At 39.1% G+C, this 22859-nt stretch overlaps 1 protein-coding gene across 5 annotated transcripts; it reads left to right on the top strand.

The window, feature by feature from the left end:
- The first annotated feature begins 537 nt into the window (after positions 1 to 537).
- On the top strand, positions 538 to 22323 carry CFLAR (CASP8 and FADD like apoptosis regulator). Of its 5 annotated transcripts, XR_009484082.1 has the most exons (12): positions 538 to 994; positions 3860 to 4005; positions 6869 to 7300; positions 8142 to 8247; positions 9173 to 9308; positions 9483 to 9580; positions 10645 to 10696; positions 12057 to 12106; positions 13260 to 13338; positions 17739 to 18252; positions 19196 to 19591; positions 22294 to 22323. XR_009484082.1 is itself a non-coding variant. In XM_059820787.1 (11 exons), the coding sequence occupies exons 3-11, from the start codon at positions 7005 to 7007 to the stop codon at positions 19332 to 19334; spliced, it is 1470 nt and encodes a 489-aa protein (XP_059676770.1). In that variant the 5' UTR covers positions 538 to 584; positions 3860 to 4005; positions 6869 to 7004; the 3' UTR covers positions 19335 to 21314. The 5 variants fall into 5 exon arrangements, 4 of the variants coding, with proteins under 4 accessions (XP_059676770.1, XP_059676771.1, XP_059676769.1 ...); XM_059820787.1 differs by lacking the exon at positions 22294 to 22323 and having other exon boundaries at positions 538 to 584; positions 19196 to 21314; XM_059820788.1 differs by lacking the exon at positions 22294 to 22323 and having other exon boundaries at positions 12060 to 12106; positions 19196 to 21314.
- The last annotated feature ends 536 nt before the right edge of the window (positions 22324 to 22859 follow it).

Genomic DNA, 22859 nt, shown 5'->3' with positions numbered 1-22859 from the left:
TACAATACCAGCATCTCAGAGTAAGTCGCTTCATGGAAGCTGCTGGTTTATACCAAGGGAATCGCAACACCCAGCTTACAGGGACAAGGCATTACTTCAAATTTACAGAATATTATACAACAATGGAAAGCATACAACTGCGTGTACAGTATTATCCTCACTGGGATGGAACTCAGAGTGACAGAGCAAGATATGAACCAATTAAGGGCTCACTTCTGTACAAACTCCCACCAAAACACATGCCCGCACTTACCGCAAGTCTGTAATTGCTCACTGAAAAACGGTTTGTTACACCTAAATGGCTATTGGGGCCAATACAAAACTGTTTTGTCTCTCCTCATACCAGCAGCAATATAAAAAGCATAGCCCCATAAACGTCTATGCACTCACGGAACTCAAGACCATCCTGCTGCCGACACCCCCGCGCCCCAGCTAGTCGGAAGCCATTTTGTGTGTAACCGATACCCAAAGGCGCCGGCGGGATATTGCGCGCGGGAGGAGACGTCCCTTCCGTCACAGCCCCGCCGCCATCTTGTGGGACCCCAGCAGGTTTGCTTGCGCAGCTCCGAATTTCATCTCCTGAGGTAGACTACAAAACAAAACGAAAAGCATAATCCTTCCCTCGCCTCGCCCAAAAATACTTAACGGCCGGACTCACGGTAAAATCGTAAGGGTTAGCGAACGTGGCTGGGCAGATGTATAACGGTGGTAAGGCGGCTAAAGCCAGTTCCCTCGTCCCTCAGCGAGGGGACATCTCTGCCTTGAACAGCGTTGCTGTCTACGCGCAGAGGCGGCTCAGGTCTCTCCAACAGCCGTAAGAGGTACGAGCGAAAAGCACCCCGAGTGCCTTACTGATGTGAAAGAGAAGCGATCCTCGAAACCACGCCCGGTGCCGGCGAGCCTGTTGCTAGGCCGGCACCGCCCCTCCTTCTCCCTGTTCCCATTGCCGGACCTGGCCCCGCTGCTGTAGATGAGACTTCCCCGGCGCGTTTGGGTGCGTTATACCTTTCCGTCTTCCTTTCCCTCACGCCTCTCTTCCCAGCCTGCACCTTCACTATAGGCGCCCCAACACACCGTGCTGTGGGATCGGGTCCTTCTCCCTGTGTAGGCCCGGTCCTCACCGGGGGGCGGGCTGATCCGGGTGCGGAGAGCCAAAAGCGCCCGGCGCAGGTGGGGGGTCAGCCCAACCTGCGAGGAGAAACAAATCCCGATGCTGCGCCTCCGCCTGAAACTTTTTTATCTTGCAGAGCGGAGTTTCCTCTCGCTTCATTTTCCAATTGTGATTTAAAATGACGTAAGTTAGAAAGTTGCGTGGAAATTTGTATAAACTCCTTATGGTAAAACCAGTTTTAGTTTGGTTTTTTGATTAGGAGGACTGGGGAGTTAAATTAGTGCATCTCTAAATGGAAATTAGCGTGGTCACTACTAGTTTACAAACTATTTAAGCAATATAGGAATGAGAAATGTGAAAGTTCCTGCAGAATTTCCCTGTTTTTCCTAACTAAGTATCTCCTACTAAATCCTTATTCTATTATAGAGAAATGTGAAAGTTGCGGAGCGTGCTCCAAATAATTTAACACTTTGGAAAATGCCAAATGATACAGACTCAAAATGCAGTTACCTTTTTGTGGTTTCACCACCTTTAAATAAAGCAGAGCGGAGGAAGCACAAAATGCAGCTGGTGCCTCCTGTAGCAAAGTGACCTCCTCCTCTTTCCCTCTAGCGTAGGGGCTTCCACATGAGCTCATCTTGTGAAACAAAGATCATTTTCCAAATCAGAACTACACCCACTGATGTTATATCCTGTTTTTGCTGCTGCAGAGATGGTTGTGAAACGTTCAAGAACAAACGCTGTCAGAAATTAGACTCTAATGGTAGACCATGCTTACAGTGTGAAATGTTTCCCTGCCTCTCTTCAAAGTCCTTCCTTCTTAATATGAGGCCTTATATGTTGACTTATCGTTGTTAATACAGAGACTCCTCTTTGCCTTAATAATCACATTGTTATTTGTATATTGTACAGCATTTGTGTTGCTGTCGTGGGAATAAGGTTTTCGTGCAGGGTATTTAAAAGCAAAGAGTACAATTGCTTGAGCCTTGTACGTGCATACCAGCCTCCACTTGTTAATGCCAGCAGGGAGTTACTGGAGCCTCTTGTGTATTTGTGTGCGAAGTTCTAGTATGTCATTATTTCTTGCTCCTTGGGGAAAAAAAGAAAAAAAACACCTGTCCCTGGTTTTGGTTGTATTCTGTATGGACTGGGGGCAGTGTGAAATAGTTCAAAACCAGGAGTATAATTAACTTTATTAGCTTCATAGAAGCTAATGAACATGCAGATGTTTTTCTGCCTCTTTTAGTGTGGAATGGAAATGATTTGTGGTCTGAGGAGTGAATATGCTTGCTTATATTCTCAGATGGTTACCTTAAAAAAATTCTTCTTGTGAACCTTGTTTACAGTGCAATACCTAGGGTCAAAAGTCATTGCAGACTTAGACAGATATGCCTGTGACAAAGGTGGTTTCCTGTGCAGTATGTGAGAAATTCATAGGCTTTAAAATCTTACACTTTGTTCAGGAAAGTCTGAAAATTAACTAAACCCAGAAACTTGTATTTAAGTGCACTTTGGTACTATCTCCTTGAGATGTGTTTTCTCTCAGACCTCTTTTGGGGACAAGATAACAAACAAGTCACGCTAGAATCATCGATTTTCTTTCTAGAGACCCAAAGACTTTCCCAGAAGAGCCCTTCCTCTGTGAAAATTTGGGGTAATAGTGAACTAAAATAGCCAGGCTTACAGAAAACTCTCCCCTCACCAGTCATTTTCCCTCAGCGTGCCAGGGGTTTTCCTGGTTCTTTGAATACAGGAGGAAAAGAGATTTTTTTGGTGGTGGTGTTCGGTGTGTAGGCCTGCCCCTTTCACTCCCTCTGCCCCTAATGTTACTGATGTGATCTTGCACTATCCTTTTATCTGTCAGTGGTGGTGGTGGTGTTAAACTTCAGCTATTTGGAATGATTCTGGATTTCTTATAAATTGGGAATGTAAATGAGAATGTGTAGTACTTTAGGTTTCTTTTTTCAATCGTCTTCTTGCTCCATAAGCTTTACATTGACATCTTTACTCAATACATGAAACGTTGCACTGAAGAGTGTTTTCTTGCACCAATATTGGCAAATTACACATTCATATGAACACAAAAACGATTGGGGCAGCTTTATCTCTGATGACTATGAACTTTTTTCTTTCCTCTTGAGAAGATAAGCTGGTTTTCCTCTCCTCTTTGTAAAGAATTTACATTCAATAACTATACTCATTGCAGGGCCCAGGTAATCTAAATTGAAAGCCAGGCTGCTGGGTTTTACATTGTCATTGCTTTTCTGTTTTTCTTTAATTGTTGGAGCTATAACTGTATCTGTGACGTTTGCAAACGTGGTCGTATCAGATGGAAGGGTGAAGCATGATGCCCTTCACCTCTCATGGTGAAGTGGATCTGGCTCAGATGTATGCAGGTGGAATGTATCAGGCTTGCGCCAGTAATGTGACATTCCTGCTATCAAATATGGTGACACGGTTTTCGGATGCAAAGTTATAAGCTATTCTAGTTTATACTAAATACTTAACTTCATGTTGCTCTTAACTTATTTCCCACTCGGAACCCTGGGGGAGTGAATGTTATTGATAAATCACTGTATGCGCACAGTTGTTTTTCCTTTTATTTGGAGCATCATTACTGCTTCACTGGACCAGTGGAATCGTACAGAAGAATGCATGATCCTAGGTCATTTTTCCTTGGTTTTCCCCCCACTAAAATTAAGAAGTAGCTCCCAGCAGTAATTTGTGATGTTGATATTTGTCCAACAGAAGATGAGCTGATATAATCAACTTTGTCTATGGACCGTCATTGGAAAATACTGGATGGAAACCAGTGTGTGCTGAATCTGGATCAGTGATTTGACAATGGTCAAGTGCCAGTCTTCCAATGTTCTTACAGACAGACTTGCATACAGGTAAGAGTTTTCTGGCACTGGAAGTATTGATCAGCATTTTTTTATAACGAGCATGCAATTTATCATAAATAAAGGAAGTTCATGTTTACATTAGGTTAAATGGTGTTGCACCTCTTAGAGCAAACAGTGCATATAATTCTCCAAACTTCCTAAATGGTGTGATATGATGAGGGAAAACACTGTGTTTGTGCCTGTCCCTTTTGGATTCTGAAGAACAGAACTGTATCAGAGAGGATAGGTGTTGCTTTTTTCTCGTGTGCTGTAGCAGGAGTACTATAATTGTGCGTTTTCTCTAGGTATTTAGCACAGTCTGTGTAGAACGCACATAGGAGTCTGTGATGGGCTAAGCAGGGTATCCGCAGCCTTGTTACTGTCAGCTGCAGTTGAATGCTCTGCGCTTCTGAAAATGAGCCAAAGTGGCCTCAGTGCTGTTTTGCAGACTGTTACGTAGACATTGGATCTCATTTACACTGTGGTGTGGAAGTGCAGCAGTACTTAAGCTAAGTAATGCTTGGGTCTTCTAATGTGGTGGGTTTCTGATATTTTACAGCTTGCCTGTGCTGCCCTTCCGTTCTGCTTCTCAAGGTGGGACCTTGAGGTCATAGCAGCTATTTGTGTTAAAATCCCCTAGTGATTCAGACATGCTATCAGCAAGATTAACAGTGCTTCCCCCCCCGCCCCCTTTTTTTTAATACTGATGACTTGCTATTGTGACTGTCAGCAACAGCGTTGGAGGAGAAAGCCACTGCAGTCTTTGACTCCATAGAAAATACGGCTCACTGTAGATAAAGGAGACGTCGCCCTAGGAACTTGAATTTGATATGCCCTTTTGGTGGGCAGTGGAACCCAATCCATGGGTTTAATCAAATCCAATTCTTACTCCCTTCTGAGGAAGGTCAGGTGGCTGTATAGAGTTATTTTTCATTTAAACAGCATTGGAATAAAAAAAAAAAAAAAAAAAGGGTTGTAGATGAGATTATCTACTGTCCTTAAGGCATGGACACAGTATGTGACATAGTTGATTGTGACTTCCAGAATATGTAACAAAAGGCTGAAAATGCTTTAAAAAAAAAGTTATTCAGGTGCTAGAATCTTTCAGTGTATTAGGCTTTGAAGTCGAATTGGCTTTTGCTTTTCAGAATGGTTTAAACAACACTATGCAGTATAGTGACTGAAATCCTTATAAGGGCTAAGATTTTGTCTTCAGATTGCTCATTTCACCTTTCTCCATGTAGGTAATGGGGATCAGAGAAGGTCAGATAGAATTTGCATAGTTGGTGGCAGCGGAAATTGAGCATAACACCCTACTTATTTTGTTAATCACAAGGGTGGGGTTTTTCTAGGTTTGAATTTTTATTTCAGTTTTCAGTATGGTGAAACATGAATGTCACATGAAGAAAAAGGTGGTCTATGGCTTATCTATGCCTTCATAGTTAACCAGTTTGCATACTTAAGGTTGGAATTTTTTGTTTGTATGATTTTTTGATCTTTTTGAGCATGGAGGGTGTGTGCGGGGAATCCTTAAAACCCCAGTAACTCATTCAGACTGGAATCACAGAATCACTAAGGTTGGAAAAGACTATTTCTGTATCAGAAACAGTGTGGCCAGCAGGACCAGGGAAGTGATCGTGCCCCTGTGCTCAGCACTGGTGAGGCCGCATCTCGAATACTATGTTCAGTTTTGGGCCCCTCACTACAAGAAGGACATTGAGGTGCTGGAGTGTGTCCAGAGAAGGGCAACGAAGCTGGTGAGGGGTCTGGAGCACAAGTCTGATGAGGAGCAGCTGAGGGAACTGGGGTTGTTCAGCCTGGAGAAGAGGAGGCTGAGGGGAGACCTTATCGCTCTCTACAATTACCTGAGAGGGGGTTGCAGAGAGGTGGGTGTTGGCCTCTTCTCCCAAGTGATGAGTGACAGGACAAGAGGAAATGGCCTCACGTTGCGCCAGGGGAGGTTCAGACTGGATATTAGGAACAATTTCTTTACTGAGAGAGTGGTGACACACTGGAATAGACTGCCCAGGGAGGTGGTGGAGTCACCATCACTGGAGGTGTTCAAGGAACATGTGGGCGAGGCATTGTGGGACATGGTTTAATGGGCATAGTGGTGGTTTTTGGTTGATGGTTGGACTTGATGATCTTACAGGTCTTTTCCAACCTTAGTGATTCTGTGACCTGTAAGATCATCAAGTCCAACCATTAATCACTTTAAATGATGAATCGCTTTAAATGATGCTAATAAGTAAGAAAATCCACACATTCCTGAATTTATAGATAATGAATGTTTTAAAATATTACATATTATATTGTGAATATTTCCTTTATTTTGACTTCATTGAAGGCAAAGTGCATGCCTGATAGCAGTGGTTTTGTATGTGGGGTTTTTTTAATTGTTCTGTCTGCTATGTGTGGTTACACTACCTCTTAGCTCCCAAAACTCTTCCTGAAAAATGCCTTGAGACTTTTAGGGGAGAAAAGGTGGTGGTGAGCAGGGCGGTGAAGGGTTGCTGGGAAGAAGTCAGTGCTTTAGACTTAAATTGCTGTAGAACTTAATGCTTATTTCCAGAAACACTTGAAATATAATTAATGAGCAAGCTGATGACTTCTGTTTCACTTCCTATGGAATTTACAGACTTGTGTTAAGGTAATTTTACTTTAAAAAGAACTTCCATTTTTTTCTGATCAGTATGACCTACCAAGTACTTTTTGTTCTGTAATGAACAGCTGGGAGAACCCCTTGACAACAGGAGGTCTGTGTAGACTGTGTTGGTGTTGTAGTTGTAAGTGAAATACATCAGACAGGAGGGTTAACTGTAAACTCGTGCAGCAGATCACTGATTTAGTACCTTCTAATTCTCTCCCACAGAACTGCTTATGTAAAAATGCATCTAGTTGAGAATGAACACCAGAGGAGTGCTGTGGTAGACATGGGCTTCCTGTCATGTTGGCTTCCTGTTTAAAAAACAGTAGGCTGGCAATTTTAAAGGGACAGCGACAAAGTGATGACCAGGTGCCAAGTGCCAGCTGTTCTTATTCACCAGATTGAACAAGAATTGGATAAAGAAGAAGAAGAGATGATGGTTTTCCTGTGCCGAGATCTTGCTCCTGACTTGGCCACTGCTGACCTTAGAGACCTCTTGGTGGCTTTGAATGAGAGGGAGAAATTGTCTTTTCTTGGCTTGTCTGAGCTGTTGTACAGAGTTAAGAGGTTTGACTTGCTGAGGAGGATCTTGAAGACTGAGAAAGCAACAGTGGAAGCTAATCTTGCGAGGAGTCTCACACTTGTCCCTGATTACAGGTAATATATCTATTTCAGATTTCAAGGCTACTCTATTTTGTTCAAATTGTGTGTGGGTTGTTTTGGAGGTTTTTGTGGGTTTGGTTTTTGTTCATTTTTTAAATATGTCTTGAAGGTAAATGAAAAGCAGAAAAGGGCATCATATTTAGAGTTATAGTGAAAAGAATATGTCAAGTTTAGTCCCTAAAATAATTCTTGGTAGCTTCTTACAAGTCATGGCATTAGAAGCATCTGTCTTTAAGGAGTTTGTGTATGTTAATCAATAAAACCAGTGATGTTTGTATAGTTGTAGATTAGCAGGTAGAAATGATGCTTTAGAGGAATGTCATTAGTTAGAGATACTTTCTTTTCTAGTTTGCTTTGGGCACGCACATAGCCTTGTGGTATAGCTTTTCTCAGGAGACCTGCCTCTTACTACTTTTTACTCTGTAGTTTTAAGATGCTTAAATTAAGAAGCTCCAGTTATTTTCTTTGAGAGCCTTCAGAAAGAAATACATGTACTTAGAAGGAAGATGTTCCTGTGTCAATGTCTCAATGTAATAAAACCCCTGTAAACTACTAGGTAAAAAAGTTAAAAACATGTTCTGTTGTTTCATTCTCTTACTTCATGTTTACTGAAATATTAAGGAGACTTCTGTTTTCCTAGCAGTGGCTAGTCTGAGTAATGCAGGTGCTGGTGAGCAAGAGTAGGTATTTTGTAATTGGATTTTGGAGCAGGGTAGGCTTTTTTCCTCTTGTTTAACTGGGAATGGTACATTAAGACTGGAACACGGGAGAAGTTGGGCAGGGGTGGGACCTTGCTGAAAGCTAATGCTTTAGAAATATCTCAACCTTATTTCAGGGTACTAATGGTAGAGATTAATGAGAATCTGGAAAAAGAAGAAGTGAGTTCTCTTGTTTTTCTACTCAGAGATTACGCACCTCGTATGAAAATGGCAAAAGATAAGGTAATGTCTTTCTGCTGGTCTTCTCCTCTGGAGCAATGAGAGATTAAAGTAAAAAGGGAAGTAGCTAGACAGCAAAGGAGGGGAAACAGTACTGCAAGGGGTAATGAGGCAGGAGTAGACGGAAGTCAGAAAATGGAGGAGTAGTGGCTGCTGTTTAATTTTTGGTTTTTAATTCAAGGAAAGAAGCATGAGAAACAGTAAGAGGGAACAGTGAAGACTTGCTGTAGTGGATGGTGTTAGCGTGAACCTCACAGACAGAAGGCATTAAAAGAAAAATCTTTCTTCAGTATTACTGATCTGAAAGTTCATACATGAAGGATCTCAAACCAATAATCATATGAAATGTATCTTGAATTGCAAGGTCACTTTTTAGGTTTGTGCTGTGCTTCACTTAGAAAAGAACAGGTTTATTTTGTCTTTCTCTGTACATTTGCATTCTGCATGTTTGTTTTAAATGCTCTGAGAAAGCAGAGATTCATTAGAGAGGGTTCAGACTTGACCACTGTGCATGGAAGACTGAAGATTTCGGTCTTCTTCCCTTGAGTTTTTTTTTCTTTTTCTTTCTTTAATCAAAGAAGGAGAGGGGCCCTGCAAATTCCTCAAAGCTTTTCTTATCTCTTTGTGGCATGTGAGGTGACATTCCAAGTGGCTGGCTTTGTAGCAACAAGGAAATGCAAAACCGTTTCCTTAAAAACTTTGATTTGTTTTTAAGAACATCGCTTCCTAGTTTTCATTAATCCTATGATAATACCAAGAATTTTTATATCTTCCAGATAATTTTCTTAGTGTTTCAGAAGGTAATGTCCCTAGTTCTTGAATATACAACCTTTATGACCTCCCCACATTATTTTCCGTGTTGCTTTGTTACTTACTGATAGAGCAGAAATTACTGATATGACAGTTTTGTTTTCTGTTGCTATTCTAGAGTTTTCTAGCTCTTGTGATTGACCTGGAGAAACTAAATTTGGTGGCTCCCAATCAACTGGATTTGATAGAAAATTGTTTTCGGAGTATTCACAGGATAGACTTGATTAGGAAGATTCAGAAGTACAAACATGAAGGTAAGATGCTATTTTTGCACTTGTTACTCTTGACAGCAAGGATCAGATGTGCTCTTACTGAAGATAAAATTAGGAGTTACAAGTCAGACTATTTGCATGCTTCACAGATTTAGGCTTTTAAAACAGTTGGTATATCATGTTGTATTTCTCTGTGTGTTTCTGTTAAATTTTCAGCTTTAATGTCCTCCGTTCATTCTCAGCCAGTATATGTAAATGCACTTCAGGCATCTCTCCCTAATCTCAGTCTGATTGATCCTCCTTATAATTCAGGGGTAAGTATACAATAAATGAGGCAGATCCTTTATTTCTAAATATTGCCAGACATTGAAAGGGGATTAATCTTTGCAGAGCCTAAGGAATGAGAGATTTCTAGTAACTAAAATAGTTACTTAGTTTATTTCTCTTATTCCTGTTATTTGCTGGGTTTAGGGTCTGATTTAAATCTGACTGAGAAAGATCCCCTTTAAAGAGCTTCTGTGAATTTTTTTTTATTAGTTGGGCATGTAAAATCTGTATCTTGAAAGTTTTTTCTACTGCTCGGGGAGTGAAAAGTTTTGCTTTGACTGTTCTTTGCAAAACATGTTATTCTTCTTTGTACTTCTGGACTTTGCACGGAAAGTAGCTTTTTAACTTTGGAAGCTGAAGTTTATGGCTTTTTAAGGGGAACTTTTAGATTTTTTTTTTTGTGTTTTGTTTTAATCTCATTTTAATGAAGCTATCTCAGTATGTCAAGTCAGCAAATCCTATTGCATGCATTTGAGTTAGGTCTGATATTGTAATAGTACACTTGTAATAAAGTCTTTAGCCTTGCTAAATGAATTTGATGAGATTATTTCTGTCATGTATTCAGTAAATATGTATGTATAAAGCTTACATGTAAGACACCAGTGATGCAGTTTATCTTTACTAAAAAGCCACAACAGCTTTGTTTTCCAGACTACTAATGGGAAAGACTTTTCCATATTATGATAATATTGTTATCATTTCCTTCCTAATTCAGTGAAGGTTCCTCCCTGCGGCTCTATAGGAAACAAAATGCACATCTTCAGAGGTTTTTTATTTGTTTTAGTATTTTAGGGATTAAGCTTTTCTTTGCTGTTCATGGCAAACTGGTAGTTTTTTTCTGAGGATGAAGGGTTTGGGGTTTTTTGTTTGTTAGTGGTTTTGGTAGGGGTTCTTTTACTTGTTATTCTGTAATTCTAATTAGCTGATAGAAGTGAATCTAAAATATGTAATCCTTTTATTGAGGAAGAAAAATACTATTGTGTTACATTTTGGAACACATGATTATTAACTCTTGAAGGAGAGGGAAAATACACCCTTTTCTTAATTTTAGATCCAGAATATGAACAAAGAAAAAACACAAAATGGACAAAGTCTTATTCACGGTAAGAGCATTTTATTGAATTTTGATAATCTAAAAGGGCCAAACAATGCATTTCATTGTATCAAAAGACTGTTGTTTGATAGCTGTGTTTATGGCTAATCCAGTTGGTATCATCAGGAATTAGAGAGTATTTGGTACCTCTGAAAACTGAGCCTTGCCTTATTGTTTGCTCTTGTACTTGCTTTGCTTGTGCTGCCAGATCTTAAAACTTTATTGAAATTGTTTCGGGCTTCCACTGTCACAACATTTTATCAAAATAAATAGTTTATTAATTGTTGTGGTTTAACCCCAGATGGCAGCTAAGCACCACACAGCCGCTCACTCACTTCCCCCTGCTGGTGGGATGGGGGAGAGAATCAGAAGGGTAAAAGTGAGAAAACTCATGGGTTGAGATAAAGACAGTTTAATAGGTAAAACAAGAACCGTGTGCACAAGCAAGGCAAAACAAGGAATTCATGCACTACTTCCCATCAGCAGGCAGGTGTTCAGCCATCTCCAGGAAAGCAGGGCTCCGTCACGCATAACAGTTCCTTGGGAAGACAATCGTCATCACTCCGAACATGCCCATCTTCCTTCTTCTTCCCCCAGCTTTATACACTGATGTGATATGGTACGGAATATCTGTTTGGTCGGTTGGGGTCAGCTGTCCCAGCTGTATCCCCTCCCAACTTCTTGTGCACCCCCAGCCTACTCGCTGGCAGGGTGGTGCGAGAAGCAGAAAAGGCCTTGACTCTGTGTAAGCACTGCTCAGCAATAACTAAAACATCCCTGTATTATCAACGCTGATTTCAGCACAAATCCAAAACATAGCCTCACACTAGCTACTACGAAGAAAATTAACTGTATCCCAGCCAAAACCAGCACATTAATAAAATCATGGAAAAGGTTGACTAGCCAGTTCTGGAAGCCCATGTAGTGCAGCTGTGTCCATTAAGTCTCGAGTAGGAAGTTTTTGTGTCAGTTCGGTGGTGGACTCTCTACCAGGCCAGCCAGGAAGTTGTCCAGTGAGTACCAGGTTCTTACCAAGTGTGTTATGTTCTTTCTGGAAACCCAAAATACCTCTCAAATGTGGTGATTTTTAAGAGTACTTCGCTGAATTCTCTCAGTGTAGGAGAGATTGTTTGTTTGTTTTTTCTAGTTACAAGCAATGTAGAATGCAATCCAAATAACGTTTTAGAGGTGAAAATATTTGGGTGGTTTTGTTTTTTTTTTAAACTTTGGTAGCATACATAGAAATTAAAGAGGTCCAGATGAGTGAGAACTTGGCTGAACTAGATGGGTTCCTCTTTAACTGATTTGATGTCAAAGAAATGGCACTGGTACCTACATACTGAGATTATTTCTGTATGTTTTAACTGCAGCAGAACCAGTCCACATGTCCATTGAGGAGTCGGGACCAGTGTCACATAAGGTGTGTGCTTGTGCATATGTATGCATGTAAATATAAGAGAAACCTCTGCAGGTATTTACCTTAGTTTTCTTTGTGTTTCATTTTGACATTTCCTTTAGTTGCATGCAAACAGAAGGATGTGTACATCCATATCTTCCTCAGCCATAAACAGGTTCTATGAATTGCTTTTGCAGAATATATTTTTAATATAAAATGGAAGCAGCAGTGTGCAAAATGCATGTATATATGATGTGCGCACAGAACTTGTGTATTTATTAGTGGAGGCTAAGTCAAAACCTGTTGGAAGTCAGACCTCTTGTAATCTGCATTGGAAATGTCAGGGTTTCTTTGCATGCAGTAAATTTTGTTCTTTATTCTCTCCCTGCCCCTTGCTCTCCAGGTAGAAGGCAGACATGCTTTGGGTATTAATGATAAGAATGGACTACTGCTATTTTCAGTGGCCCTCCTGTAGGCCAGGAACCAGGGAGTTACCTATAGCAAATTGATTGTAATCTTTTTAAAGGGGAGAGGAATTGTGATAGAGTCATTGTAGGTTATTTAGGAACAAGGAGTTGTTCCACTGAATAAGGAAATAAATGTTGTTCTGATGAGCAGTGCCTGCTTGCATACCTGAAGAATACAAAAGTTCTCTATGTTTATTGTGTTGTCAATATGAAGCTTATAGCTCCTAACATCTCAATAGCAGTTACATTTAAGGAAATTGATTTGGAAGTACTATAGAAGGATCATTGCTGTCATATACCAGGTCTTTAAAAAGCTCCCCCCACCCGTACAGGTGGAGGGGGTGTTTACATTTGAACATCTGTCCAGAGTTAATGTTCAGTCTCAAACTTGCTTCTCTCATTTCTGGTATAGTCTTAGTCTTTGTTTAAGGATCATTATTGTAGTAAGATTGTATAACACAAGGACACAAAAACTAAGCCTGTACTAGAAATAGGGAAAAAATCATTAGTCCATGTCTCATGATTTCTTGTTTTTGTTGTGTAGATAAGACGTATTACATCCCAGTAGATAGACTTCTGCTAGATACTTTATGGAAAAACAACAGAATGTAATTGAATAGATCTGAGGAGGGTAAATTTGAGAAAAGAATCAAGTCTGTAAGTTGAGAGAGTGACACACTAACTTAGTATTTGTCCTTCATCTTCCTCAGGTGTTTGATGATGAGTACAGAATGCAAAGTCAACCTTTAGGAATATGCCTGATAATTGACTGTATTGGCAATGACACAGGTAAGTCTCTGGAATTTGAAGGTCCTGATCTTGTTAATCTCAGGTAATTGGAACAATTTAGTATAAAGAGCATGATGTACATTTACCAGCCAGACTAGTGTAATGTTGTCCTAGTCAGCTAGTCTATTAGTTCTAGGAAGTTTTCTAAAGCAGAAAGTTGGAAGGCCCAACCTGGGGTTAAAGCCAACTGTCCCAACTATTGCAATCAATGTTTGTTTGGGTTTTGGCGCAGAATCTCTGAATGAAAGAACTTACAAGGGGATAGACTGAATTTTGGGAGGGAGAAAAAGGATGTTCAGAGACCGACAGTATAGTTAAGCTACAGTCAGACAGCAGGTTATTGGCAGAGATGGTAAAGATAGTGTTTCCCACCACTTAACCAAAACCAAAGCTGTTGTGGATTTGAAGCGTAATCATATTGGACACCACAGATTTTGAATAGCTGAAGGCACATGGTCCTTTATTAATAATGCATGTAGGTTTCTGTTACATCTTGCACAGTTTAACTGAAACTATCACCATCACTTTATAGGGACGGGAATTTTTCTTCCTTCCCTCTTGGTTTAGTTTTTAAAAAAAAAAAAAAATTTGCTTGTAGAATTTACGGTAGTCGGTGCCATGGATAAAATGTGGGGGTTTTTTGATTGCCTTTGTAGAATCCAAAAATTAGGTTCTTGCATAAGCAAAAAAAACCCCACTCTCTAATTATTGGAACACATGAAGCTAAAAATAAAAATTAAGAGAGTAGTTGCAGTCAGTTCTGTAGTAGGCTAGGAGATGTAGGGGAAGAAGAGGGTTTATGGGCATATCTTTCCCTTTCTCATAACTAGTGGTTCAGCAGATGGACCAACTTAGAATTATTGATGTAGTTGTTAAAGAGCAGTGGATGCAGAGCACAGACACAGAAAGTAAAATTTTTATGTTTGCTTGACAATAGTATTTTAGGTAAATGATAAAAATAAGACACTTAGTTTGCCATTAGGGTAACAGGAGCTAGAACTGATTCACAGTCCTGCCATGCATGGAGCAGAGGGACTTAACTCAGTTACGTGCAAGTGGGAAGCATCCTGGGTATCTGATTTCAGTCTGTCCTACCAAGTTCATCTGGCAAAAAAAAAAAAAAAATCAAACCATAAAAACCAACCAAACAAAAACATCAACAAAAAAACCCCAAGGATGCAGTTGCTGGATGTAGAAATTAAATTGTTCATTCTAAAGCACTTCTTCACTTCTACTCTCAAAAAAAAAATGCTGACTTTGCCCTAAGAGGAAAATAAAACGAAGACAGCCTGCCAAGGACTGAAAGACACAGGGGAGTGGCTCTTGGGGTCAAACATTCTGTTCTGTCCTGTTGCCCATTTCTTTACTTCCCTGTTCTTCTCTTTTTCATGGTAGCTTTAGAGAACAAACAACCGTTTTGAGGTAAGAAACTTACGCAGCCTTCACCTGGAAGGTAGCATGATAGTCTACTCCAGTATCAAAATAATTACTTATTACTTGGAGTTCCGTTTCTTAAAAGCAAACGCGAAAAGGATTGCTAGAGAAATTTCAGTGTGGAGAGCTAAAGAAAACATGAGGTGTGAAAATAGCCTTGTTTACAAAAAAAAACCTCTTTAAAATTCATTGTCTCTGATGGGATATGAGCATGTGCTGAGCTGATTTATTGAACAAGATTGTTTTACTATGCCAGGTCTGAGTTTTTAAAATGAAACAGTAACTATAAAAGCAGGTAAGGCACACACACTGGAGAAAACAGGAACTAAAGAAGGAACTGCTATGTCAGTTCGTAGTCACAGATACATAAATTTAGATCTGTTCTTCCTTAGAAGGCACAGGTCTTTTGCACAGGCAGTATACTGTGCAGACCCCTTTGTCATAGTAATGGCTACTAAACACAAAGATGTGCACAAAATAAAAAATAATTAATGCATGTGCTCTTCATGAGCTCATATGGTCATTTCAGTATTTGTACAAGAACGGAAAGTGTAAATGTGATAGAGGAAGTCTGCTGACTGGAAAGTTCAAAAATTGGTTACATGTTTAGCATCTGGCATGTCAGATACACCTGCAAATCATGTCCCTGCTGCTGTTGTGCCAAAGCAAGTCTTAGTGTTCCTCAGTCTTCATGCATGTCTGCATTGGATGCAGAAGCAATTAAATCATGTGTATATCTCAGATGTTTAATGTCACCAGTGCATCATCAGCATTTTAACATGACAGAAACAAGACTATTACTGAAATACATTACTGTGCTAGTGAGATTCAGGAGACAGGACATAAGGCATTGCTTAAAGGAGTTTGTTAGAAAGGCATTCACTACTTACAGAGTTGTTGTGCCATGCTGCTTCTGAAGTCTGAAAATACAAAAGAAAGAAGAGGGCAGGGAGAACGTTAGGAATTTTATCTGTGGCATGCATTAGAGTCTGTAGCTATTCTCAGATTTAATCTGAGGAAGCTGAACCAATAATAGATACTGTAGGATCAAGGCTTACAACAATTGAAAATGTTCAGTGTAAACAATGTGAATTCATCAGATGCTGTTTAAAATTCAAACTGAAATGTACCTTGCTGTTTTCTAAATAGCTGCTTTTGACTTTTCCATTTGGAAGCCAATTTTTATCCTTGCATTGTAAATAATGAAGGGGAGAAAAGGGTAATTTTTTTATGTGGAGTGGTAATGCTCAAAAGTCAGTGGAGGTTTGTTGGGAGATGATTACTGTTGAAGAAACATGTTTTCTGATCTCAGGTTGCAGCATGTAATGCTGTGTTTTGTCTTACCTTAAAGTAAAATTGCTGTATGTAAAGCTTACCATGTATAATTTCCGATTTATTGTTAAACTAAGGTATCAGCTCTAAGTTTGTTGGGTTTAATTTTTTTTAACTGTGGCACTTCAGACTGTGTGCATGGTCTAAGGTGATGCCAAGTCTTGTATCTTTCTGTGTATGTGTACATGCTAGTGAGATAAGTAAATTGTAGGAAAAGCACTCTCGTTGCTGTAACTCGTTTTGCATATGTACTACTGCCCTCTAATGGATGAAGTGCTTCATCGAGTATATGACTGCTGAACGGTATTCATACTGAATCTTCCACCTGAATTTTGAGAGCATGTTTTATTGCCTAAAATAGAGGGGATTTTCCTTTCTATTTCGAAATAAAAAAAAAATCTGGGAAGTTTTTGAATTATTTTACAAACTCCATACTGTAGTGAGGTGATAAACAAGAATGATAGAGTTTCATTCTAGTTCTGTTGGTTTGATTAAACTTTGTATCCACCCTGTATTTTGCTGAGGAAAGTTACGAGTTCTGTTCCCTCTTTTCACTATGGGCTTTTTGAGGAGAACGGTGTGGTAGTATAACTCCTGCTTTGCTGCCATTTACCTCTGAAATAACCTCTGCTAATTAGGGGTTGTTAAACTTTTGAAGTCAAGGCACAGTCCAGCTTCCTGTGTCTGTAAGGCATTTTACATAAACATGGCACCTGATATTTCCTGTCATATCAGAAACTGTGCATGGGCAATGTATATGTGGTTTATACTAAAGATACGATGCTTGGGTATGAGTCATAGTAGTGGCTTGTGGTTCTCTGAACACTTAAAGAATACCTGTGGTTTTAACCACCATGTATCTGGTTTCACTCCCATGTAAATAAAAATCCGAAGTAGTTACCAGAGCATAGCGCATTTTCCTGCAGCACAGGTTAACACCAATACAATAGAGTTAATTCTTGATTTTTGGCTACCTACAGTTTTAATTTCTAACACATTTGAAAGGGTTCATTGTTCGGCTTGAGTTTTTCCCTGAAAGTGCCATTCTGTCACAGTTAACGCTCCAGTGTCCATTCTCCACCTGGAACTCATCACTTAAAGTCTGTTTTATATAATAGGAAGCAAAAGTGACTGCAGTAGGTTCCTTTTTGACTGATGAAAGGGAGTCTCTGTGTTTCCTATGTAGTTCTATAAATCTGTAATAACCATTCAGAATAATTTTGACAAGAGGTGAAACAGACTTCCCATGCTATCCAGATCCCTCCTTACCATTTCAAGAATGTTCTGTGTGAAGCATTTTCTAATGTTTTCTCTTGCCTGATATTTTAAGTCCTAGGAACTTGGAATAGTGGCTCTAAATGAAAGCAGGGAAGTGTCTGTGGAATTTGGAACAGATCACATGCCAAATAATAGTGTCTTTGCTGTCATGAAGTACATAACTCATGTTAAAGACAACATGCATATAGCACTATAAGTATGTAATGTACTATGATCAACATCAAGTACTCCTGATTTTTTAATTATTGTGATGAAATAAACATTTCCAATAGTGAAATACTGTATATACTATAATTCAAGGTAGGTGAGATTGAGCCTTGATGTGCTGTGATTTAATTACATCTTGCTTTTTTCAGATGTGTTGGAAGAGGCCTTCAGAGGCTTAGGCTATGACGTTCATTGTCACAGATATTTAAATATGAACACCATGAATCAAACGCTGCTTGAAGTTGCAAGGTTGCAGAAGCACAGAAATTGTGACAGCTTCATTTGCATATTGGTCAGCCGTGGAAGTCCTCAGAGCATCTTCTGTACAGACCATACCTTTTCTGGATTCCCTTTGGAACAAATAAAGAAATACTTTACAGCAGACTCATGTCCTGAACTCCTAGGAAAACCAAAGCTTTTTTTTATTCAAAGTTACATTGTGCCAGAAAATGAGCAAGAATGTACTAGTCTGTTGGAAGTAGATGGGAATGATGAGAAAGTCATTGCTAACCCAAAAATCCCTTGGAAAGTCACTATCCCCCAAGTAGCAGACATCTTTTGGAGTCAGTGCAAAGTGGATGTGTCTACACTAGAAAAATCTCCAAGTTCATCCTCGTATTATCTGCGTTGTCTGGCTGAGCTACTCCGCAATCCTCATAAAAGGTGAATAATAGAGGGGAAAAAGAACCCTTTTCCTGTGACAGCCTGCTGTCCTAGAGAAAGAGGTACCTTAAGTTTTATGCTGTCTGGTCCTGAGAAGTGTCTTCATGCTGTGTCCTAGGTTAAAAGACAAGTATACCTGATCCTGGAATGACAGCACAGGAAGGTAGTCTGAAGTAGGAGTGAAGTTTCTGATTCTGGACAGTAAAATTAGAGTGTATTATAGCACTGGGGCTTGCAGAGTGAGAAGGAAAGAACCTGTCCTGGGTAATGTATGTCAGTGCTTTAGACAGGATTGGAAATCTTCCTTCTCCAAGATAGAGGCACACACCAGGCTTCTATCAAATTGAGGATTGGTTTTATCATTAAGAAGGGGTCTACTTGCTAATATAAAAAGTCAGTACCTAAGTTTGGGGAAAGGCAGTTGAGAGGGAAGGATTTTGTCCTTTCTTTAGATCTAATTAACCCTCCACTCAGGGAGTCACTAGATAGTTTAAATTCAAGATTACAAATTGGCTATCAGAAAACTTTAGTCTGTGTAAAGAGATTGTAAAAAGGAATCTGCACAAAAATCAGTTATGTTTGGATATATAACTTAACAACAAAGGGTTTTTTTGTACAGTTGATCTACCAGGGAGCTAGCAACTGTTTTTTAAAGGTAGTTGTGGGATTAACATTTAGTACCTTTTTACTAACCCTAAAACCTTATAGTGAAATCACAGATCATCATGTCAGCATAACCAATATCGCAACAGTGATTTAAGTTACAACAGATTGTCTCCAAAAATGCATATTCAGCCTTGGGTTTTAGAGCTGTGACCTCTGCAATAAAGACTGAAATTTGAAACTTTCTCCTTGCTGACTCAAGTTGTCTTCTCTCTTGTGGATTCTTAAATGGTGTCTTGCTTCATTCTCTAATAGAAAGCTTTTACTTTTGTTGCTGCAGGAAACTTTCTATATTAGATATCCATACGGAACTCAACAGAAAAGTCTATGAGTGGAATAAGACCACTGACCCAAGTCAACAATACTCACTTCTGCTCCGGCACACACTGAGGAAGAAACTTTTTCTTTCTCCCACGTAACTGCTGTTGGAAAGAACACGTCTGAAGTGGCTAATGAGAAACGCTATGATCCAGACAGTTTCACGCATACTTTTACTTTATGCATTGTTATTGCATGTATATCTAAAGTGCCTATTGCTTCCAAACCTAGGGATTTAGAAGCATTTTGGTGTTAAGGCACTAGATTTTATATTTTAATACAGAAGTTTCTGAAAGCTTGCATGAGAATGGCAGCTATCGTATAGCACCACAACAGATCTTACAACCAAGTACAACAGGTAAACAGGGTGGAAAGAGCTCTAAACTGTGTAGCTGTTGGGTTTTCCAGAGTTTTGCTGTTTTATTGGTTGTTTTTTAGCATACCTATTAGTAGTGCAGTGATCTAGGTTCTTCTGTTGATGCTTAAAACAAATATAAGCCAGTGCAAACGACTGAAATTCACTGGGTGTTTTCCCCAGTACCTAATAATGGAAAATGTGTCAGGAAAGAATGCCTACCGAGCAATGCCGGTTCTTCATTAACAAGTTCTGGCTTGCGTGCCTCCACAGACTAGCAAAACAGAAGGAGGAGAGAGATGGTCTTTTACGTTATTTGGATACCACCTGCCTGCTGCATTAGAGGTTGTGATTCACCCAGAAGCCTGTGTTGTCAGTACTGTACACAGCACAGGAGGGTTATATGTTAATAAATAAGACAATCTGCTGTGTTTTGGGCTAACTGTTTTCCGCTGATGCAAAAATGAGTCTACATGTGGCAGGGCTTTACAGTAATCTACCACACAGTTAAAAAAATGTGGGATATTGGCAGATGTTTTGTGGAAGCTGAAACATGGTTCACACTTGTTGCACCAGGCATAGTTGTAAAAGTACACTTCATGATATTTGAACCCGAATGTCGTGTAGGAGGCACTGGCTCTTGAGACTGGATTAAATTAAACACCCCACCCTCACTGCTTTTGCTTATGAAAAATGATACGTCTTTATTAATTGAATTTTTTTTTTTCCAAGGGTTGCCCTTGTTCTTCTGAAAAAGACGTGAGTGAAAATTGTCCTAAATACAGAAATTTTTCTCCAGTGGGGCAGATGCCTAACATGAAGAGTTCAGTTAACCTGCTTATTATATAACAGTATAACCAGGATGAGTTGTACTGAAATTTTTTGTCACTGAATTTATGGCATTCTCTTTCCTCCTAAAGTAGGCCACTTGCAAACTTTCAATGCTCTTAATACAGTTCTCCTGTCCAGGAAAAAAATTCAAGGCCTTGGCGTGCCTTGCTTGGTTTCTGGTGTAGTTACACCATACTCCTTCTGGCATGTGTTTCATGCAAGCAGAAAGGAAAGGGTTTTTTTCAAATACAGGGTATGCTAGTTCCTTGAGCAAATGTACTGAAAAAACATTTTTTGCTAGTGTAGCTGCATTTGATTTGAGCAAAAAGCAGGTGTGCTTGCATATATAACTTCATCAACAATGCTTTTCATTGTAGACCAAGTCTAATAGCCTATTGATACTATACATTGTATACTGTAAGTATACATTAGTATATTGAATATAATTAGCAGGGCTCGGCCGGTAACTTACTCTGGTAGCAGTGACTTTTTTTTGTTCCTCAATATTATGTTGTACTTCTTAGGTGTTGGCTTAACATCATTTTTATTAACTCTTTTTTGAAACCAGGCTTCTTAAGTTTCATTCAGAAAAAACCAAATTAGTTTTCAAGTAGCTTTTATAATTGAAAGTAAAAATCACTTTTATTTGGCAAAGAGTAGATAGTGAAGTCTAAAAAGTGCTCAGGAGTCCTTCCTTGTTATGTGATGTAGACCCATCTCTTCCTGGCTTAAGAGGTTCCTGAACTGCTGATTCATGAGGATTGTTAAGAGTATACCAAGAGGAGAAACCCACTGAACAAGTTTTACCTTATAGTCTTTATCCAGATAAAATGTTAATATGAAAATAGGTATTTATTTACATTAATGTACCATTTTGTATAATATATAAAGTACATTTTATATCACTGTGATTAAATCTTCACTCGTTATCTTTTTTTAAATTTTGTGTTCAGTTTTATTTGCATGTTAACTGTAGAAAGTTACATACACAGTTGTGATGAGAAGAAATTTTTGCACCATTTAGAAAAATAATTCACCTGTATTGCAAGCCTATGTATTCCATACTTTTCTCTTTCCACTTCATAAGCTATAGTGTCCTCTTTAATAACAGTATATGGAAGCTGTTTAATAGCTTTGAATTGGGAAATGCAACCCAAAATTTTATGTTAAACTATGGGTACATGTGTTGTGTTACTGTAATTTTATGTAGGCACGGGCATAAGAGGAAAAATAGAAAATAGTATTTTGCAAAATTCAAACATTCTCTAAAACCTTTATGAGCATTAAAGTAAAAATACTAAATCCAATTTCATGATGTTATGGGTGTGGAAATAAATGCATCATAGCGGGGCAGGGGGAGAGGACAGGTCTTCCTTTCAGTTTCCTATTTTCTAAGAAAGGGCCTGTTGAACTGGTCCTTTTCTTAAACTAGTGCCATATTGCTTTTGGCTTTAAAAATACTTTGTGTCTTAAAATTATGTTCATATGTATTCCACATACTCAGGTAGAGAACTTACTGCATTGCATCAACAGAAGGGTCTATTGTATGTGAGAGGTAATAGAAATAACATTCGTTTCTAACCCTGAATATTTAATAACCATCTTACAATTAAAAAAAGTGTAAGTGTAATTTTGAAACTCTACCTTGCTCATGTTTCATGGGGTAAGAGAAGGATTATAAAATGACAGATTTGGAATCTTAGAAATTACTTCCTGTAGTGGCTGGCAAATGAAGCAAATGGTGTGAAACAAATATGTTTTCTGTGGTTACAGAAATAAGATGTAATTCTTAGTTATCATATATATCTATGTGATGTTAATAAATGTGATTTCTTTCACAAATTAACTTCACTTTTTCCCATTTCCCTTACTAGCTTTTGCATGTGATGAGCACTTCTGCTGCCTTATAGACAACCAAAAGCAGGGAGAATGGAACCAAAAGGAGGCAGAGAGATGAGGGAAAGAAATACGGAAATTTCAAGCAGGAGCAAGAAGGGGAATGGTAGGGAGAACCAAGAGAAGAACAAGTAGGGAAAAGAAGATTTCGAGGAGAAATACAGCATCGATATTGGAAAGAGAAAGAAGAAAACAGGAGAAAAGGGAGAAAGGAAGTAAGAATAATAGTGGCTGTCCTTACAGGATCTAACGATGTGGTTGGGTTTTGTGGGTTGGTTGTTTTGGGGTTTTTTGAGTGATACTAAGTACAACTATTTACTTAAAATATTAGCAATAGGATATATTCTGTTTCTGTTAGTTTTGTGACAATACAGGTTTGGTTTGGGAGATTATGAAGTGTACATGTTCTTCACCTTAGTGCATGACACAGTAAATAAAGTCCATGACCCCTTCCTTAAGAAGTGAAGAAACACTGTTTTGAAAACTGTAGAGGCTCCTGTAAATAACCTGTGTGGTGAAAAAGGAAGGGAGTCTCTTTGTGTCT

This window comes from Gavia stellata, chromosome 8 (genome assembly GCF_030936135.1).
Source record: "Gavia stellata isolate bGavSte3 chromosome 8, bGavSte3.hap2, whole genome shotgun sequence".
Taxonomy (NCBI): domain Eukaryota; kingdom Metazoa; phylum Chordata; class Aves; order Gaviiformes; family Gaviidae; genus Gavia; species Gavia stellata.
This window is presented reverse-complemented; position numbering and strand designations above follow the sequence as displayed.